Below are 23108 nucleotides of genomic sequence, written 5' to 3'. Positions count from 1 at the left end.
TCTCATTATGTGTGGTGATTACTATGGTATATATGGCATGCTGTACTGCTTGTAGCCATAGGAGCGCAATCAGAGACAGCCGACAACTAGAAAGATGCTCCTGGAGGACACCATCTTAATCTCCAAATGTCGGATAAGGTACAACTCCAATTACACCAGATTATATCCATGGGGTTTAAACAACCTCAGCAGTTTTTGGATCTCCTGTCGTTGTAGACTCTATGCCACTGGGTCAGCGTCCCGAAATTGTCAAGGGCCGTGTGACTGTTGATGTGCACCAGCATTCCCACGTAAAAAGATTTCATGCACAGGCATCATTTGGAAAGCAACACCATCTGCTCAATATCAAAGTCCTGTGGTGATCGGCAAGTTGTGACGCGGGCAGGATAGTGTAATCTGGGAGCTCCTAGTGATGAGTCAGCACGTAGACACAAAGTGTGTGATCGCCGTTTTGCTCGAGCAACTCGTGTGCTACACCCGTGACTGAGCAGTCCCATTTAGGATCCCCTCTGCTCACCCTGAATGGGGAGGGGGCTATAAAAGGTGCCCTAAACGTAGGCAGTCTAACTTCTCACCAGACTAGATTACCACGTTCAATGGGTACATCAATTTGCGGTAGAAACAAAAGAAAGATTTGCAACATTAATATAGCTACCTGGAATATTCGTACTCTGATGGACACTGATGTAGATAAGTGACCAGAGCGACGTACAGCAATAATAAGTCATGAGTTGAAGAAATACAACATAGATATCGCTGCTCTTAGTGAAATTAGGCATGCTGGAGGACAACTCAAGGAGCGTGACGGTGGCTATACATTTTTCTGGAAAGGAAAAGATGAAGGCGAATTAAGAATTCATGGAGCAAGTTTTGCAATAAAGAATGAGCTTATTCAATATATTTATGAGTTCCCATCTGGAATTAATGAAAGACTCATGACTCAAGACTCTGAAACTCAAGAACAACCAAAGAACTACGGTAATCAGTGCATATGCCCCAACATTGAAGTCAGAAGATGATCAAAAGGTAGTGTTCTATAACCAACTTGATGAACTCCTGTCAAATGTACCCAAGTCAGATAAGCTTATTCTGCTGGGAGACTTTAAATCTCGGGTTGGCAGAGAATTGTCACTTTGGCCTGGAACTATTGGTAAAGACGGTGTAGGCAAAGTCAACGCCAATGGAACCTTCCTACTCACGAAGTGTTCTGAATATGATCTTGTCATTACAAATACACTCTTCCACCAGGATAGATTTAAAATAACATGGCAACATCCCAGATCAAAGCACTGGCACTTAATCGACTACATTATTGTCAGCGCCAGAGATAAACGCAATGTTCATATAACCAAAGTTATAACCAGTGCTGATGATTGCTGGACTGACCACCGCTTAGTTCGATCTGTGATGACTATAAAGGCTCCTCCAAAATGACGGATTCAGGGAAAGGCGATAAAACACAAACTAAATACTGAACAACTTAGGAACAACAGTATCAAATCTGCCTATCAGGTACTATTGGCTGATAAACTTCCAAATGAATAACCAGAAGATATTGAGCAGCACTGGTCGTTATTAAAATCAGCTATTATAGCAGCTGTCAAAGAAGCAGTTGATTTTAATAAGAGGAAACATCAGGACTGGTTTGACGAGAACGACAAAGAAATATGTAACCTAATTGATGAAAAGCAGAAAGCCTACAATGCTTGGCAAAATGATCCAAATTCATTTCCCAAGAAACAGAGATATCAACAATTCAAAACGGAATTCCAGAAGAGATGCAGGATGATCAAGAATAAATGGTGAATAGGCAAATCAAAGGAAATGGAGAATTTAATCGCCTTCTACAACACTAGTGCCTTCTTCAGTGCTACCAAAGCTATTTATGGTTCCTCCCTCAAAGATCTTAAATGTCTAAAATCCAAAGAAGGTACTGAAGTTCTTAAAGACCCTGACTCGATAGCTTCCCGTTAGAAAGAACATTTTCAAGACCTCCTGAACAGAAACTCGCATGTCGAGGAAGATGTGTTTACAGTACTGATATTCCACAACAGCCAATTCAAGATTACTTAGGTGAAGTCCCTTCTATTCAAGAAATCGAGAAGGCTATTCAACAGCTGAAGAATAAAAAGGCACCTTGACAAGATGGAATTCCAGCCGAGCTCTTCAAGGAGGGTGGTCCTTTGCTAATTCAGCATTTACACATGCTGATTGTGAAAATATGGAACATGGGAACAATCTCAGCTGATCTACGGGATGCTTCCATCATCACTATCTTCAAGAAAGGGGACAAGACTCTGTGTAACAATTATCAAGGAATATCATTACTCTCTGTTGCGGGAAAAATTCTTACTAGAGTATTGCCCAATCGTCTACTGCCATTGACTGAAATGTGTCTACCAGAAACACAGTATGGTTTCAGGCCAAACAGAAGTACAATTGATATGATTTTCAGTGCAAGACAAATACAGGAAAAGTCTGGAGAGCAAAACCAACCCTTGTACATGGCTTTTATAGATCTTGTCAAGGCATTTGATTCTGTTAATCGAGAAGCTCTATGGAGAATTCTAGCTCTGATTGGATGTTCAAACAAATACATACAGATACTAAGGCTGCTGCACGACGGCATGTTTGCTACTGTTCATTCCAATACGAGACCAGGAGACCCTTTCCGTATTTCTAATGGAGTCAAGCAAGGTTGTGTAATTGCTCCAACATTGTTCCTACTATTTGTTGGAACTATACTACTGTACACCTTGTGGATGATAAACTGCCATCGGGTGTAGAACTTTTGTATAGAACTGATGGAAATCTGTTTCATATTAACAGATTGCAAGCTAAGACCAAGGTGTCCTCAGTGTCAGTTGCAAACACCTGAATGCTACACAGCCCAGTCAATGGATAGGAAGGGGAGGCCCATCAGATCACCAGATTAAACACCATTGAATTTTGGACCATTGGGGCCATTTAAAACAAGTAGTCTACACACCACAGCCAGAAAATCCTGAGAGCCTTTGAAATCTAATTGAGGAGGCCTGCAGATCCATTACACCTAACATGTTCCAGCAAGTCAAGTCTCAATTCAATGGCATGCTCAAATGTGCATTGATCAAGGAGGTCACCATTTTGAGCATATACTGCAATAATGAAGTTGCTGTGTCCGTAGAGACCACACAAACATGCAGTCGCTGAAAACATTTATGTGAGACACCCTGTCCCCAAGTACCCAGGGATTCAAACCAGCTCACACTTTATCCGGTCGCTCATGAATTCGCTGCTGGTTCCAAATGAGCTAATGAAGGACTTAGGCGGTCACCAGAAGTTTACACTTTATCCAGCATATTTGGTGCACACCTAATGTACCCTTCCACGTGTATAAAGGTTTCAACTGCAGTTGCAAATGGCTAATGAGTTTGTTCAGGAGCGCTACAACACCCAAATCCATCGCATAAGGCTGTCAGATTTCTATTGTACTCATTAACCTCCATAGTAAATGCACACCGGCATGGCCCGATGTTTGTAGGTTGTCTATAAAATACACGTGCAAGGTGTGGCCTAAAATTACATTCAAAGGGGAGAAGACTCTCACTGTATGCGACTTGTTTGTTCCTTGCAAATACTATTATCTTACTGGGATCCTTTTCTCCTTTTGTTTTTATCCTGTGTCCCTAACCTTTTATACCTGCATTTATTTAGCCCATGTTATGTTTCTTCCCTTTAACTCTATTTATCTGGTTTTCTTTTTACCCTGCACTTCTCACATCAAAAATGAAGATCTGTCAAGATGGTACCTCAATAAGTGTTGATGCCCACCCTCTTGATGAAGCTGTGGAAGAAGAAACAAGCTTGTTGGGGCAGAAAGCCTATCAATTTGAAGATGACAGTATATAAAGATGTGAAGATTATCCTAGTCCTTTTGTGTTACCATGTTTGCCTTGTCTCCTATTTCTGTTGCTCCCTCTTCTCACACTGAAACAATGTTGTTTCAACTTTTCTTTTCTTCGAAACTGTATTCAGAATGATATAGATGTTGATTCCCATAGGGAACTTAAAATACTTGTCCTGAATGAGTAAATTTATAATACCAATATAATGGTCTGTTATTGGACATTATATTGGTATTACTGTATTCAGAAGACTGAAAATGCTTTTCACATTCTCACGTTTTCAATTAAAAATTAACATGTCGTAATGTACAAAAGGGTATGAACAACCTTCCACAACCTACAACAAGCTCATGAGAATTCCACACAACTCACACTACTATATTTAAATATTTGCTTTTATTTACTGCATTCTCTGCTGTATCACAGTACCATATGAAATGGTAAATCTACACACCCACTCTGGAGTCAGTCGATCTGTTCTTTTGCAGTTAGCATGTCGACTCTGCTTCTCTACCACGATTTGAGAGAGAGTAATCTATAACAACGTCTTAGTTCTACTTACCTGCAAGCCTGTTATCATAGTGCATTATTATCAATGAGCAGCAGCAGTAGAAGAAGACGAAGAAGAAACACAACATATCTTTTTGACAGTCAGTGGTATCAATGTGGTGCCAATTTATTGACTAATCATACTTCCTACCCTTGACTATCTACGTATATTCAAAAAATAAATCATTTTCTGCAGAATACATAAGTTCAGTTTGTGGATGTTCAGTTAAAAGTTACTGAACAATTTTGCTCTTCCTGTAATATCATTTACAAAAAAATAATTTAATTATTATAACATTAAGATGATGTATGTTGGCCTCTGGGTCCCAGGTTGATCTGCAATACCAAACACAAGAATGCAAAAATCAAGAAATCGAAAATCATTGTCATCCGACCTGTTGCACTATCATCATAATCATTTTACAGTTCCAGTTTCTCGGGTACTGTTGGCGAGTCTCTTCCATTCTGTCTTATTGAGATACGTTCTGTTGTTAATGACATCCAGTGTCCTTCCCCAATCTGCAATGTCCATCTTAAGATGTCCGTCCAGTGGGTTCTTGGTCTTCCCACCAACCGTTTTCCTGCCACATATCTCTCCAAGTTAACATATGCTGTCCTTGTTAGCTCCACCCTCATTACATGCCCAAACCACCTCAATCTGGACAGGCTGACTCAATCTAACAAAGATGTAACAATCCCAGCTTTCTTCCTAACCACATCATTCCTTAACTTGTCCAGTTTGGGTTTTTGAATAGTGAACCTAAGGAACTTCATCTCAGATGCCTGCAACCTTGATAAGTCTTTCTTAGTGAGGGTGCAGGTTTCAATACCATAGGTTAAGATTGGTATGAAATACTGATTGAACATCACTAGCTTTGATTTTGTTGGTACTTTGGGATCCCGGGGGAGTGTTCGTACTTGCTGGTAAAAGTGAGAGCTCTTCTGCACTCTACTTGCCACCTCCTTTGTGGCTAGTGTATCTCGAGATATTACACTGCCGAGGTATGTAAAGCTTTCCACACTTTCTAGTGGATGGTTCCATAGCATGATATTCGCTGGTTGTCCCTCTGTTTATTACCATCATTACTGTTTTGGGTTTGCTTATCTTGAGATTGAACTCCTGGAACTTAAACCTTCAATTCATTGAGTTTCGACTGTACTTGTTCCTCAGTTTCTCCCCAGATCTTAACATCATCAGCGAAAGTAATGGGGATAGTGCACTGCCTTGCTGGACTCCACTTTTGGTCTGGAACCAGGATGAATGTCTGTCACCCAATTGCACACAGCTGGTACAGTTCTCATACAGCATCTGAACTTCCCTCACCAGGCCCTTTAGCAGATTACTTTTTCTCAGGCAATTTTCTCTCTTGCAATGTTATCATATACCTTTTCAATATCAAGGGAAACCATAAACAGATATCTTTGCCTTTTCCCCAAAATTTTTCCATTAACATACGGACAAGGAAGATTACGTCTGTTGTGGACCTATTAGACCTGAAGCCATACTGTTCCTCTTCAAACTCTGGCTCCAAGATGACTCGCAATCTGCTCTCTACGATTTTTGAGAAAATCTTAAGCCCATGAGAAAGGAGTGTTATTTCCTGGTAGTTGGAGCATTTTCGGCGATTTCCTTTCTTAAACACAGGGATAATAACACCCTTGCTCGAATTAGGAGGTATCTTGTCATCTTTCCAAACTGCAATGTCCACTCTGTGTACCACTGTAAACCCTGGACTCCTGCTGCTTTAGTCATGCCTGTGCCGACTTCGATTCCTGGGGATTTTCCTTGCGGCATTTTCTTAATAGCTGCTTCTGTTTCTGTCCATGTAATGGGAGGTTCCTCTGCACAGGTTTCAACAGCTGGTTCGTTTGCTCTCTGATCTGCTTCTGTCCTGTTCAATAGGTGATCAAAATCATTCCTCAGAACCTCTCTGATGTCCCCTTCTTTCATGGCCAGGTTTCCATTAGGATCCTCAATTGCTTTGATAGTTTCAACTGAATTCCTTTTATTTTTGATTACTCGGAACAGTAGTTTCATACTGCCTCTGCTGTCTTCCTCCAGTTTTTGAGTAAATTTCTCCCAGCACTTTATTTTCTCCTCTTCTAATAATCTTTTAACTATCAATATCTTTTCCCAGTAAACTTGCTTGAGGTTTCTGATCTTCCCCTCGTCCCTTACCTGTTCTGGCTGGGATTTCACTCTATCTTGTTTTTTTTTTTGTTTTTTTTTGCTATGTTCCTTTCCTTTATTGAGGATCTTAGTCTTTCATTCCACCAGGGTGTTTCTTTTCCCCTTACTTTTACACTTGTCTTCCTGCAAATCTCCATTGCTTCTTTTATCAAAGTGTTTTTAAATCTTGTCCACTCTACCTCAGCACTCTCCACTTCTTCTGTAGGCAGTTGTCCTCTTATTACGGTCCCGATACAGTAAAAAAATTTCAAAAAAACATATCAGATGTAAGGCCTTTCAGGCGTTTGCTCTATTAACCAGCGCTTTGTCTTAGGTCTGACACTAGACTCATCAGAGTGGGATGTGTCAGACCCTACCCACTGACGCTGGGGTATATGCAGGTGAACTTATCAGAAGCCCTTATACGAGGCACAGTCTGATAACTGCATACGGGAGATAAATCTCCACAATGGAATTATTGCCCGCCTAGCAATTCCGAATGGAAAATTCTAAATGCCCATGGAGGGAATTAGATATTTTTCACCAATAGAGCAGTTATCGGACTGTGCCTCTTATAATGGCTTCTGATAAGTTCACCTGCATACACCCCAGCGTCAGTGGGTAGGGTCTGATACATCCCACTCTGATGAGTCTAGTGTCAGACCTAAGACGAAGTGCTGGTTAATAGAGCAAACACCTGAAAAGCCTTACATCTGATATGTTTTTTGACATTTTTGACATGCTCTATTGGTGAAAAATATCTAATTCCCTCCATGGGCATTTAGAATTTTCCATTTGGAATTGCAAGGCGGGCAATAATTCCATTGTGGAGATTTATCTCCCGTATGCAGTTATCAGACTGTGCCTCTTATAAGGGCTTCTGATAAGTTCACCTGCATACATCCCAGCATCAGTGGGTAGGGTGTGACACATCCCACTCTGATGAGTCTAGTGTCAGACCTAAGACAAAGCGCTGATTAATAGAGCAAATGCCTGAAAAGCCTTACATTTGATATGGTTTTTTGACATTTTTGACATGCTCTATTGGTGAAAAATATCTAATTCCCTCCATGGGCATTTAGAATTTTCCATCCTGATACAGTAGTCTTCCTCTTTCCAATCTGTTGTAGTTCCCACACCTTTATCTTAGGTAATTTCCTGGTTGTTATCTTAGGTACAGATCTGCTACTAATAACTAGTGGTTGCTATTGAAGTTCTCACTTGGAATCACCTTGACTTCAGTCACAAGTCTAATTCTTTCTTTATCTGTAATGACATAGTCAATTACCGTCTTGCTCTTTCCATCCCAGATGTAACAGGTAATCTTGTGACTGACTCTTTTGTTGAACCAACTGATTTTTACTAACAAACAGTTTCTTATGCAGATGTCTAGGAGATGTTCCCCTTCTGAATTCCTTCTCCCATAGCCATGTGGTCCATCACCTTCTCATAGCCATTCCTGTCTGACCTGAGCTGTGCATTGAGGTCCCAGATGATGATTGCCCTCTCTTCAACTGATGGTCTCTTCTAGGTTTTCGAGAAACTTGTTCTTTTCATCTTATCTGCAACACGTCTGAGGGGTATACACTTGCATCAGTGTCAGCTTCTCTTTCCCAAGGTGAACTGTTGCCTTTATAATCCTCTCACTGGTGTACTGGATCTCTGAAATAGCATCTAACTCTTTTGACGATATCAATCCTACTCCATTTCTCATGTCTCTGTTGTTACCATTCCAGTAGAGGGTATAGATTTTCCTCAACTCTTTCTTCCCTTTACCTTTCCATTTAGTTTCACTCAGTCCCAGGATTGATAATTTTCTCTCCATGATGTCCAGTAACTGTTGTACTGTATGGTTGCAAATGTTGGCCGACTACGACTGAGACAGAGCGTCGACTGGGTGTCATGGAGACTAAGATGCTCAGATGGACAGCTGGTGTCACTAAAATGACCACATCTCCAATGAATCCATCAGGAAGAGATCTGGCATTGCACCTATCCAAGAAAAAAATGCACAAGAGTCGTCTACGATGGTTTGGACATGTACTAAGGGACGACAATGACACTACTGCGAAGACGGGTTACATGTTAGAAATCACCGGTAGGAGACCAAAACAGCAATGAGCCGATACCCTTCACAAAGATCTGAAGATCGTCAATCTCCGCCCTGACATGGCCCAGGATAGAACTAAATGGAGACAATGAATCCGTGTAGAGAACCCCGCCAGCAGGACGGACAAATGTTGAAGAAAAGAAGATTATAACATAAGAGGTTGCTTCAGTGTTCATGTATTCAGTTTCTAATTAACCCTTTGAGAGTCAGGTTTCTTAGTCCACTGCACACCCCAAAATTTAGGTTATTGCACATGTTTGCAAAACAACCCTCAAGAGGCATTATACTTTAATGAAACGAATGAATTTACTCAAGAGGCATTATACTTTAATGAAACGAATGAATTTAACACAGTATGTTAACAAGACATCAAACAACTAGTTTGAGCACAAAAATTGTGAAACATCATTTTTTAGTAATGTTTTTTGGTATGATAATCCTCAAAACAAGGTACAGGGAACAATTTTTTACTTGCTTACTTAATCTGCTTACCCTTCAGGGTTGGTTTTTCCTCGGACTCAACGAGGGACCCCACCTCTACCACCTCAAGGGCAGTGTCCTGGAGCGTGAGACAGTGAGTCGGGGGATACAACTGGGAGAATGACTAGTACGTTGCCCAGGAGGCCTCACCTGCTATGCTGAACAGGGGCCTTGGTGGGGGATGGGAAGATTGGAAAGGATAGGCAAGGAAGAGGGAAGGAAGCGGCCGTGGCCTTAAGTTAGGTACCATCCCGGCATTTGCCTGGAGGAGACGTGGAAAACCATGGGAAACCACTTCCGGGATGGCTAAGGTGGGAATCAAACCCACCTCTACTCAGTTGACCTCCCGAGGCTGAGTGGACCCCGTTCCAGCCCTCGTACCACTTTTCACATTTCGTGGCGGAGCTGGGAATCGAACCCGGGCCTCTAGAGGTGGCAGCTTAATCACACTAACCACTACACCACAGAGGTGGACAACAGTTTTTTGAAAACGTCAATTTCTGAAGAATTTTTCGTCAGTGAAACATTCTGAATTTCTGACTTACCGCCATCGAAGCTAAAGCGGTTGGTGTGAATTGGTTAGTTATCGTCTCGTCTTCCCAAACTCTGTGATTACTAGGCGCTTTATTTACGTTTGTTCGCTTCGGATGTGGCGGCTGTAAGACCTCATCCTCAATTTCATTTAAGTCATCGCCACTTGAATTATTTCCAGATATACCTCCTACATCGTCATCATCACTGTCTTCAAATACTGAACAATCACTTTCAGTATTCATAAGAATTTCACGAACTGTATCGTCGCTTGTAAGCAAGTCAGCTCGACTTCGCGCAGCCTTGTTCAACTGTTTGCAATTGACTCGCTAAAGCTGAAGACATCCGCTTAAAAACATTTCATTTCCAGCACGCCCCGTGGTGATAACAATAACCTAACAACTTCAAAATATAGCCAACAGATGTAGGGAGCTATCCGTTTTTCAATTGTTGTCCAAAGACATACACTTACGAAGATATGTCACTTCAAATTCCGATGCGCAATATATTGCGCCGTAACCACAGCGGCACTTACCGCTACACGCAATATATTGCGCCGTGACCTTCAAGGGGTTAACAAATGAAAAGGGATATTTGAATTATATTTTCAATTATCATTGCTTTCTTTCAATATTGTGTTTGTTTTATTCTTAAAAACTTTGCTTTCCATGTTTCCCTAACATCTTTTACCAGTAAATTCAACTTAAAAATAAGTTATGGCCACTTCCTAGTTTTTAATATCTTTCTTTAGTCTTTGTAGCTTTTTCAGTATTAATATTTCTACATAGTTGCTGTGCGTTACTACTGACTTCACAGTCTCCCTTAATGTATAGAATTAATAACACAGTAGCATTCAGGGATATACTACAACTCATACTTGAAACTACATATTCCATTTTGAAGAACAAGAAAATTCAATTTGTACTGGATTTCGCACCAAATTTAGCCTTGTAAATCAGACTATCCAGTTATACGGTAAGCTTTAGAGATGTCCAAATTCTGGACTTAGGTCAGATGAACCCATACATATTTTGAGGTAATATTTAAAAGAAATTATTTTGCCACTAGAAATCCAATTAATCTTGGTGAGAGCTGTGGAAGCTAAATATATCCCAAAATATATATTTAAATTCCAACAAAATTCTCATAACAGGGTTGATAACTTTAAAGTTAGGGTCTAAAAGCAATCATATAAGAATTCATAAAACTGAACTAAACAAAACCTGACACAATCCATTCATGATGCTTAACCTGCCAAGAAAATTGCTGCTTAGTCATTTGACACCATAAGTTATACTGCTTGGCTTTTTTGATCAGGTTTGTTGCCTCTCATATAAAAAGCTCCCAAGTGACTGTATGAGCCACAATGCTTCCTGCCATCATCCCAGGATGAAACTAAAAATCCTTGGGACAAGCCAGGGATTGAATCCACAGAACCTCCAAGTAAGATGTAGACAAGCTCACAGCTGGCCTTATAATTCATCTCAGAATGACATAGTAACACAGTATCTAAAGAACCACTATGCACTTCTGATTTCATTTCAATTCTCCAGGGGAAATTCTACTTACTTGGTGGGATCAGGAACAGAGCGATGATGTGAACTACGATGCCGAGCATGGGATGACGACTGCTGTTGCTGTTGTTGCTGCTGCTGCTTGCCAAGCACAATACGATACTGAACATTATGTGTGTTGGCACGGAGATGGCGTAAATTATCGGCCTGACAAGCAGCCCACTCAGTGATGTCGTATACTGCTCCATCCATACAGGCATAATAATGCCAAAGAAAGCCAAGCATTGAGCTCTCTGCCCAAATGTCTCCCTGTAAACAAAAATATATTAAATATAAATATACAAAGGAAGTACAATACAGCCCTTTACAGCTCTGTGAACAGTTTATGTATATTGTTGCTATTAAATCAAAGACTCACATGAACCAAAAGCCTGTACAGCAATGCTATGTTACCAACTTCCAGTAAAAAAAAAAAAATAATAAAAAAAAATTATCCATTCTTTTTTACAATTAATCCATAGAAACAGTAGAGATTACTAGGTATATTTCAGTTTACAACCATTAGGAACAAGGTACAACAGAAAATACATACCTCTCTTGCAGCATGGTGAATCTTACACTGACCACAGAGGCGAGCAGCATAGCAAGGTCGGTCCACACTTATCCTCCGATGACGTTTTCCACAATTTGTGCACCTATTAAAATATATTGTTGATATCACTCATGACAAAACCAGTTACAGTATTCATGTTACAATAATGACACATTTATGACAGGAGTTTCAAGCTCAAGTAAAATAGATGGAATATCAAGACAGACAAGGACAAGAGCAAAAATATGGACTGCCTCAATCTTTTATATGACACTGGGATAACTATTTACCACAAATTGCTGGCTACAAGAAAAACAATCATATGTTTAATTTTCATTATTTGATACAAAAATAAAACACAAGTGTAAATAAAGTGACACATAGAACATACTGGTACATGATTCTCTGTATACTGAAGCTGATTTTGGTCCAGTTACTTCTCTCCAGAGAATTACAGCATCTAGTCATTGCAAATAACTTTATGTCTACTAGGTGTATATCAGGTTTTGTTTCTATTCTCATCCACTTTTAATCAGAGCGCAATTTCATAACAGCGTCAGTAAATTAAAGAAACTCACTCTTGAACTTGGCAGTAAATAATCACACATTGCATGTATGCCAACAAGCATAGGTCATAACTTACTTAAAATTAAGACAGAAAATAGCAATGTATTTAGCAATTATGAACTCAAATCATACGGGATAATTTTAACAATTTTGCATGGCTACTGCGTCCGACTCGTTGGCTGAATGGTCAGTGTACTGGCCTTCGGTTCAGAGGGTCCAGGTTCGATTCCTGGCCGGGTCGGGGATTTTAACTTTAATTGGTTAATTCCAATGGCCCAGGGGCTGGGTGTTTGTGCTGTCCCCAACATCCCTGCAACTCACTATCCTCCACCACAATAATGCACAGTTACCTACAGATGGCAGATGCCGCCCACTCTCATCGAAGGGTCTGCCTTACAAGGGCTGCACTCGGCTAGAAATAGCCACACAAAATTATTATTATTATTATTATGGCTATTGCAAGCCTGGTGCAGCACTTGTAAGGTAGAAATTCTGGTGAGGGTGGGCAGTATCTGCTATCTATGGGAAACTGCATGTTATTGTGCTAGGGGATAAGTATTGTGCGTAGCATGCAAGTTACACAGAAGTTTGGGACAACACAGATACCCAGTCCCCAAACCAAGGGAATTAACTATTTAAGATTGAAATCCTTGACTATATTATAAAATACTATAAAATTTCACGCTTTGTTCTGTAGTACAGTATGGTATTATTATTATTCTACTGGCTATAATTAAGACTATGGCAATACAATACAATGTGCATCTATTATGATGTGTGCACTCTAAAAAAGATGGCCTACTGCAGCTTGCTTTGCAGATATAATATTTTGTTTCTAATTGTTAACCCATTTGTAAAATGGTTAAAATATATTCTGTAAAGAGTTATTTTGTATTAATTAAAATGTATAAAGCCTGAATTATTTCTTGTGATTAACTGCTATGATCTACCATCTTTTCAAATGTATTTCATGAGGTCGTGAAGAAAACCTTTGTATCACAGTATCTATTAATGCAGTCAACAAGCATATACTGTAGTTCTGCCCAAAAGTTATGACATTAAAATACAGTCATCTAAAAACAGCATTGTAAAATGATTCTTCTTCTTCTTCTTCTTCTTCTCCTTCTTAATTTATTTATTGGGTTCCGCTTTTACCTTATACCCAGCCACTAGTCGTTTCATCGAGTAAAGCTAAAACTATGCAGGACGATATATTAATTGTAAAGTGGGGAAAGATAAGAAATTAGCTACAAGGACATACAGTATGTAGGTATCACATACTTTGTCAAAAACAAAATAAAACCAAACTTGGGATAAAGAATGTACAGGGACACAAGGTTCTACACTTCACGTCAGTGTGATCCATCAGAGCGGTTATGTACATCACAAACATGACCGGATCAACACATAGGGAATGTGGTCTTAGATTCTAAAAATGGCTTTAGAAAAGAACATAGAGAGGGATTCAGCGATAGAGGGCCACTGTAAAATGACAGAACTTATGTATGTAAACATCACACATATTCCAGCTTCTTATGGTCAGCTGTTGATGAAGGTGACCCTAAGTAGTTCTCGTAATTTCCACCCGCAGCAGCACATTGCTATACGCACGGAGCTTATAAGGCCTTCTTTTAATCTTGCCATACATCACAACTGATTTCCAACGTTTATTTCCACACACATTTCTGATGACTTTTGCTTTAGTTTTTCTTTTATTTCAGTATTTTTGGTTTGAAACTTTGCTAAATCTTCTGTTAGTAATTTCAAATCTTTATTTAAAAGTTTGATTATCAGCTGCAGGAATTTAACCATTTCACTATTTAAAACTGCCAAAATGCACTGACATGTAATTACACCCATTATCATAAAAATAAAAGAATGTTCTATTAAAAATCATACTCATAAGTTTATACAACTAAAGAATACTGGTTCACACCACTACCAATTTCAAGTAGCAATGTTTAAACGATGTTTATATGGGAGACACGTGTGTACCTCTAATGGAAATTTGTGGAGTGCTATTTAGAAGGGAAAAAGGAGCTTCACTGTGTGTTTGTTGACTTAGAGAAGTGCAAAAGGATTTGTGGAAAAGTATGTCAGAAGAGTCCAAGACATGTACACCAACAGCAGTATGAATGTGGAATGTGGTATAAGAGAAACAGAATGTGTTGGTGTGGAAGTTGGACTACATCTGGGATTGGTACTTAGTCACTTGTTTTTTTGCAGTACTCATAGGTGCAGAATCTGATGAGATTCGATCCAGAGTTCCATGAACCATGACTTATGCAGACACTATTGTTCTGCATGCTGAATCACGTACAAAAGCAAAAGCTTCACTAGAAAAAAGTGAATCTGTGCTGGAAAGCAACTCCTGGCCAAGTAAGTTTACAAGGAAAGATCATAACTGTGGCAAAATCATTCAAATATGTACATTCAGTGATTCAAAGTGATGGAGAAACCACAGCAGAGATAAATCGGAGGGTTCAGTCTGTCCGAAACAAATGTAGAATGGCAACTGAAGTTCTGTGCGACACGAGAATGCCACTGAACTTCAAAGGTATAGTCTACAAGAGCTCTGTCTACTCAGCACTATTGTATGCTTTAGAATAGTTCCTACGACTAAAGCCTTTGAAAGAAAACTAAGAGGTCAGAGAGAAAAAAAAAAAAAGTGCTGCATTGGACATATAGGCTAGACAAAGTAAGAAATAGGGGCGTGTAAGAAGTACGTTGACCCATAAGTTTAAAAAAAAGCCCACGAATTTTGATTATGCTAAAAGCAAGATCATGGTTACAGCTGAGGAAGAGACTGCACCAAATGGCCTCTCCTGGAGAGAGAAGCAGAAGACGACGTAGGCCACAAACACGCTGGAAGGATACTATCAGCTCTGATATGAAGATGATGACCATTGATGAATTGCTAGTTTACCACTAAGAAACGTGGAGAAAAATCTGCATCAGCAAAACTAACAAGAACAATGCTGGAGAAGATTATTTCAGGGTCACTTTCTTGCTTACTGTAAGTCAGTTTTGGAGGATTTTCAGGACATTTTATAGATATTTTTTCTGATTATGAAATTGATACACGTAGCACTAATTGAGTGGATTAGCACAATAAGTCAAAATGTTCCAGTTACATAATGTATGCTTAGAATAAGATTGAGTCATAAAGAATACAGTTCTGACAAGTTTCACTTTACATTTCTCTCAAATGGACACTTCTTTGCAACAGACACTGTTTACAGTATAATCCTCATCACCAGGGTCTAATCAGCGCCAGTCAAAAAGTTGTTTCACTCTACACCAATATATCTATTCGGATAGTCTTGAATACTGTACCTGATAGTGTTAGCAGCATATTCCATCTTTTGATGTAACTGCGACAAAAGGTCACTTAGTTCACTCCATGCTTGCTCCACCTGCTGTGTCTCAGCAACACGATGGTCATATGCTTTGCGACGTTCCTATAAACCATAATGAATCTCATAACTTAAATTAATAAGTCCACTTTGACAATCAATTTACATTACTGATTTACAAGAGAGAAAATAAAATGTTGATCTCCTTCGTATTAGATTCACTTAAAAATAAAATGAGAACACCCGTCTACATGTTACAACTTAAATTTTGCGAAAATCATCCACATTCTATAGAAAGCTCAATTATCAAAAAATAGATGCAAGTTTTAAATGGAAGGTTAAGTTAAACTTGGCATATGTCATATGACAGTAGTCAGTTAGCAGCAGTTGCTACTTGTTTTACGTCGCACCGACACAGACAGGTCTTTGGTGACGATGGGATAGGAAATGTCTAGGAGTGGGAAGGAAGCAGCTGTGGCCTTAATTAAGGCGCAGCCCCGGCATTTGCCTGGTGTGAAAATGGGAAACCACAGAAAACCATCTTCAGGGCTGCCAAAAATGGGGTTCGAATCCACTATCTCCCGGATGCAAGCCCACAGCTGCACAGCCCTAACCTCACGGCCAACTCACCCGATAGCAGCAGTTGGACATCCCTGAAGAGTTCCAGATGATTGAGCAAGTGGTGAGATGCACGCTTAACCGTAATAGTCATTATCTACACACTATCGCTTGTCCAAAATAAAGCAGAAGCACAAGTGACTCATCTTGGTAGAGTGATAAGCACCAAATGATCACTGTTCTTCTCCACACTGTTCTGATTCATATTTTTCTACACTTGTCTGTAGATAGTATTTAACTGGCCCTATAAACTCGGCAGGTTGCTCCAGAGAGTATTTTGTTGCGAATAAAGAAGATTTAACCCTACAACACTAAACCTTCATAAATTTTACAAGCGTAGTTGGTACTATTGCCTGGTTCCACCATTCTGAACCCTAGAGGTGCACGTTCCTTTCAGTAGCTTCAGTTCAAACAATGCCACTGACATGACAGTGATTATTCATTGGACTATGATAGCTTACTTGCTGTAGGAGCTATGTCGTAAATATTACTAAGGTTTAGTGATGCTGTTACACTCGTCAACCACTCCCATTTGAATTCCATTGACTCAAAGACACCCTCCACAGCTTGGAAAATATCAAAACTGGTAGCGGTGTCTTTGCGAGCTACCAAGTATGGGAAATTCTTGGTGACCCGAAGATCGTCATCCACCCCTCGAATGAAAATAACGAGCTGAGCTGTGTCTGCTATGTCGGTTGATTCGTCGAGGGCGATGGAAAAGGATACAAAATCTGCTGCCTTCTCCATTAATTGCTGTTCCATATCAATGCCCATATTGTCTATTCTGCGAGCAACAGTTTGAGGAGAGAGAGAGATTTTGTCAAATTTCTCAACTAGCTCCATAGGACAAATACATGCCACCGCGTCAATTAGGCACTCCTTGATTAAATTCTGAAGAGTTTCCCAGCTTTGGCAATTCGCAGCGAACATTTGTAGCTTGCTCGTAAAATGGGTCCACCAACCTCACTCTCCTCAGACAAAAATACGGCAAGTCACAATTTTAGTGTTCTTCAGATAATTCAATCATTTCTTCATTCCTGTTTGTAAACAAGCATTTTCAAATTAAAACAATAATACTTACAGAATAGTGCTGCTTGAAATTTTCTTTCAATTCTTCCAACTTCGGTTGGTGACGGGCGTCTGTCAAATCACCGTAATCATCCCTGTGGTTGGCACTGTAGTGCCTTTCCAAATTGTGTATTTTTAAACACATTAAATCTTGGTGGCACACTAAACATTTGGCATGCCATTTATAACCTGCACAGAAAAATGAAATTTCTCATTCTGCTTTAAAGGCTGCTGCTTCACCACTCCTTATTTTCTTTGTATGATGTTCAGTCATGCCAATTGCAAAATTGACTTAGTTACACGCTGTCAACAAAGCGCATTGGACTAGACTAGCGAATGATGGATCGGCTGCTCACTCAGCCAGTCAAGCTTCTCCCACCACTACCAAAACTACCTTCCCCCGAAGCGCTCGGAGCACTGGCTTAGAGCGCTGCCAGAGCGCTGTTTGGATGCCCCTGCTTTAGATCCTAGAATAATTCTGCTTACAAAGAAATGTATCAGGGGGAAAAATGGGCATATTTGGTCAACAAAACCTAGAGAATTTACACTGCAGCGAGAAATGTTGTTTTCATCCGGATGTTGTTGGAAATTCAAAATCTACTAATACACCAAAAGATTGTTTCCTTTTGTTTATCAATGAAAATATGATTAATTCCATCACTGAGTTCACTAGTGGCTCATAGCTACAAGGTTACCTCTACAACTATATCTAATGTAACATGAGAGAAGATTAATTTCATTTTTGGGTTTGTTAGCACCAATTGCCACCATGAAGAACAATCATCTAGCAGTGAGAGAGCTGTTCGATACCTCTCCTTGTGGCACTAAGTATAGGTCCGTTATGAGTGCAAACAGGTTTGAATTTATCCCGAGGTCTTAGATTTGAAAATTTGGATACTCGAGACGAGAGGAAGAAACTCGACAGGTTGGCACCAATTACAGATACATGGGATGCTTCATTGCAAACTGCCAGAGCCATTACAAACCAGGATCTTTCGTAACTGTGGATGGACAACTGATTGAATTTCGTGGCAAATGTCCTTTAAAATATTTATACCTAACAAGCCAGCTAAATATGGCTTGAAAGGAGTAATAGCATGTGATGTAGCTACAAATTATATGTTCAATACTATCCCGTACGTTGGGAAAATGAATTGTTTCAGTGTGCCACAAGCTGAGTACCTTGTCAAGGAAGTGAAAAAGCCTATCCACAGGACAAACAGGAATGTGACCATGGATAATTGGTTCACAAGTGTTCACTTAGCCGATGAACTGTTAAAATCACCGTTCAATCTTACAGTTGTAGGAACACTTTGAGCTAATAAGCGTAAGATTCCTCTGGAGATGCTTACTTCTAAACGCAGGCCGGTAAGGACATCGATGTTCTGGTCTGATGGTCAAAACACTTCTCTCATATAAATCTAAATGGAAGAAGCTGGTCACGCTTTTGTGAACAACCCACGAAAACATGAACTTGGATCTGACTCTTAAGAAACCCAAAATGGTACTGGCGTATAATGACACAAAGGGTGCAGTTGACACAGATCAGATCTTGCGACAACTTTATCTTGCAGCAAGAAAACTAGAAGGTTATATCTATTCTATGGAATGTTAAATATTGCCTTTGTCAATGCATACATCATTTACTGCATTAATAAATTCACAAAAAAATTAAAATCTCCTGTCAAGAAAAGTGTTTATGAAGTCCCTGAATCATGATTTGACTGTACTACAAATGGAAAACTGTCTGAACACTCGAGGCCTCCAACGTACTCTCCAGCTGATGATCTGTGAGCAGCTGGGAATCACCGCTCAGCAACAAGAACAGCCAAAACATGCACAAGGAGGGAAAATATACTCACTTTGTCCTTTGAGCAAAAGGAGGTTGACTACAACATTTAGCAACCACTGTTCAAGAGCTATTTGTGCAGAACATCGTGCCAATTATTGCCTGGATTGTGACAATGCTACCTAAGGAAAAAGAACACTTTGAAGTTCATTTTTGTCATCAATGATTCCATTATGCATGATTGTTCATTTTGATTTCATGTCAAAGCAGAACACTTCAAAAATGTGTCTCATTTACAATAAAACTTTTGAGTTGTCAAATTTACGAAGGTTTAGTAACAATGTCATACTTTTGCCCCTTTAGTATTGTAGGGTTAATCATATCCTAGAACTGGGGAGAGGAAATTTGAAAATTTTCTAAATGTTGTCTCTATGGAACAGCTCAAAGCGCATATCTTCATTAGTTCTTAAGATTTCTGTCAATCAACAGTAACAAGTTTTCCACTGCACGAAGAAAATTTTGTTTAATGGTTGAATCTTGCCTGTGTTTCCAGAAGGAATATGCATTAGTTCAATGGCCTTGGTAGAAGAAATATCTTCCAGGCAAGCCGTATTTTTTATAACTAGTCCATGAGTTAAAAAGAAAGCACAATAGTCTTCACAGATTGGAAAGAAAGGAGTCCTTTCACCCCATTTTTTCCTAGTTTAGTGTGTACCCAACCCTAGCCCCGCTTCTCTACAGAGTCGCATATGAAATGAGACGAATCTTCATAGCGAGTTTTTGGAGAAAAAATTATTTTACGCTTTCAACATACGTTTCTACATAAGGGTCAAAAATAGTTCCTATTTCCTCCCAAAGCAAAATAAACAATACAGTATAGGTAAAAGAGATCCATCCATGTTAATCATGCACATTACGGTGTATGAGTGGGTTAGTGCACTAATGGCTTGGACAACAGTTTGTGTACAGTATGTGTATATTTTACCCCAACAAAAGACAAAGTCCTTTTGACTCTTATTTTGTACACAAAACCACTGTGATCACTATTGTAAATGGAAAAGGGTGAGTAGTTCACCAGTCACTCTCTGATTATTTATTACTTTTCCATCTCATTCCTTTGAGCAAAAGGAAAAAGAAATGGACAAATCTGCTGAACAATTTTATAACTTTTTTCAAACCAAGACAACCAAGTTTATGCACTAAAATTACTCCTAGTTAAAACATCCCTTGAAATATCACAAGTCAACAGTTATGAATATTTTGAAACATTGCAGTCTGCTCTTCTGGCTTCCACAAAATGAGAATATAATTTCTGATACAAATTCTTTTAAGTTCCATGGGGGTGATCGACATAGTATTGAGCTGTTCTTTTCTACGAGTAAAGTTGCCGCGATGATGCCACCGAACAAAACTTGCTGTGTACTAAGGAATTTAAGTCATTTTCTTACCACCTTAATTCTTCCAAAACGTAACAGCTGTTCTCTTATAATCACTGCCAATCTCCTCCCTCAGTTTTTTGTCTGGACTACAAAACATAGCACAAACTAAATTATTGATTGTTCAATTCACGGAATTCAATAGACTGGACATCAAGGCTCAAACATGAAGCCGTAACACCGCCAATGCTTTCTGGCTGGATCTCACTCATAATAAGTGTCACTAATATCAACAGACATGTCTCTTTAACATCCATGGGATGTTTTACAAATGCTTCAATATTATACCAACTCATTTTTCCTTCCTTTCATATTTGTTTTGTCCAAAGAACACAATGTAAACTCTAGTATATTAATTTGATTCATGACTCATATAAATACAAGTTAACTGACCTAACCACTAGAATAAAACTCAAATCTAATACCGCTGCCAAGAGACGGAGCAGTTGCTTTCATGCATCAACGTTTATCTGAGCAGGTGTTCCATCAGTAATCATAGCTGCCCAAACCTAATTGTAACATGCCATATAGTTCTACTACTATGTTTCTTGGGATTCTAGTATAAAACAAATGTAAAAAGAACAACAACAACAAGAAGAAGAATTGTATGGCCTCAGCTCCCGTGTACAGACATTTTAATTTGACGCCATGTGGCTGTCTGCTCGTCAATTTTTACATTCCATTTTAATTCCAATATAAATGATCCATTACTGGACATTATAAATTTCCCAGCTAATTCATTCTTGGTTACCAGAGTTTTGTCCCAGTGTACCAATTTGGGCTCATCAGTTGGTAACTAGAACACCTACCAAGACGCAGATAGTGCATATAACAAAGACCATTGTATAGGCTACTTGGAGCCACAGGCAGTGCCAATGCACTATGAGAGACTTGGTCTCTTTTACAAAAATGAGTTAGCTGGAAAATTTACAATGTCCAATAATGGACTATTTATATTGGAATTATGAATGTACTAATTCGGGACAAATACTTCAGGTTCCCTATGGGAATCAATATCTATATAATTCCATTTTACTCTACGCCTACTAAATGGTAGAGTAAACATGAATCTCTCTTGGGCATCTATGGCTGAATTTAAATGAATTTTGTCAGGTAAACACCAAATGTGTCACCAGAGATAAAAGAGATCTTTTACATACCAACATCGTATGGCATGGAGTGCCGCACGGACTTTTAAAATTATAATATTATTGTTCTTACATCCCACTAACACCTTTTTGGTTTTTTGAGGCGCTGAAGTGCTGGAATTTCGTCTCGCAGGAATTCTTTTACGTGCCAGTAAATCTACCAACACAAGGCTGATGTATCTGAGCACTTTCAAATACCACCGGAGTGAACCCGGATCGAACCTGCCAAACTGAGCTCAGAAGGCCAGTGCTCTAATGTCTGAGCTACTCTACCCAGCATGGACTTTTTTCTGCCCTTCAAATATCCAACTACCTCTGCCAGATTTGAACCTGCTGTATTAGAATCCCAAAGCCGACACTCTACCACTGATTCAGAGAGGCAGCTGACAAGAACACAGTAAAAATAAGATGACTATTTTCCGAACAAAAAAATGTGCGTTTTAATCACTATCTACTGTATATAAATCACTTGTGCTTCTGCTTTATTTCAGACAAGCAATAGTGTATAGATAAATAACTGTTGTGTTCAAGCTTGAATATCTGGAACTGTTCAGAGATATCCAACTGCTACCAACAAGGAAGCGGCCATGGCCTTAATTCCAGTCAAAACTCACAGATGATTTTTGGCAGGTGAGCTTCCTACAGGAGCTAGATGATTTCAGCAAAATTTCTAGGTTTTAATATGAGCTCAGAGTTAGTTCCTTTGTTAGCCTCATAAAGTTTCAATGTGCTCTCAAATTTAACTCTGAATATACTTCCCAAAACTGATTTAATATAACTACATTAACATTACAACTGGTCATTATAAAATTATATAGTGATCTCAATCTCCACGCTTTGCAAATATGAAGGATGATGCTAATTAGCACTTTCTATATATACTGAAGCTTCACTTACAGGAGCATGCATATATATTTTCACATCAGGACATTGATATACAAATACAATTACATAAACATGTAAAAAATATACAAGCAAGCACTACAAACACTACTTTTCAAGAAATTTCTCCAAAACTGTCATTGACAATGCATTTTGGTTTTCAGGTAATGAACTTTTGTAAACAACTTTCAATAACTGCACAATTTCATACATTTTCATCAGTCTCTGTTTTGCTTCAGATTATCACCTGTTTCCTGTATAATCATCTCAGAATTTTACACCATACTCAAATTTCTTTCCAGCGTAAAACAATCTGACTATAAACAATCAGTAACGATCATGGAAGTCACTCTGATTCACTCTTTCTGCTTGAAAAATTCTGACAACTGTATGTCCTTCCACCTTGAAATT

The 23108-nt window shown here is 39.2% G+C and overlaps 1 protein-coding gene across 1 annotated transcript in view; it reads right to left on the bottom strand.

Moving 5' to 3' along the window:
- Positions 1-23108, bottom strand: part of LOC136857016 (uncharacterized) — a 227929-nt gene that overhangs the window by 15688 nt on the left and 189133 nt on the right. The window contains exons 7-9 of the mRNA XM_067135358.2: positions 15737-15861; positions 11834-11936; positions 11297-11550 (exon numbers count right to left, since the gene is read on the bottom strand). Coding sequence (XP_066991459.2) covers positions 11297-11550; positions 11834-11936; positions 15737-15861 — 482 coding nt within the window. The remainder of the gene's footprint in view (positions 1-11296; positions 11551-11833; positions 11937-15736; positions 15862-23108) is intronic.

The sequence above is a fragment of the Anabrus simplex genome, chromosome 1, assembly GCF_040414725.1.
Source record: "Anabrus simplex isolate iqAnaSimp1 chromosome 1, ASM4041472v1, whole genome shotgun sequence".
In the NCBI taxonomy this organism is placed as follows: Eukaryota; Metazoa; Arthropoda; class Insecta; order Orthoptera; family Tettigoniidae; genus Anabrus; species Anabrus simplex.
This window is presented reverse-complemented; position numbering and strand designations above follow the sequence as displayed.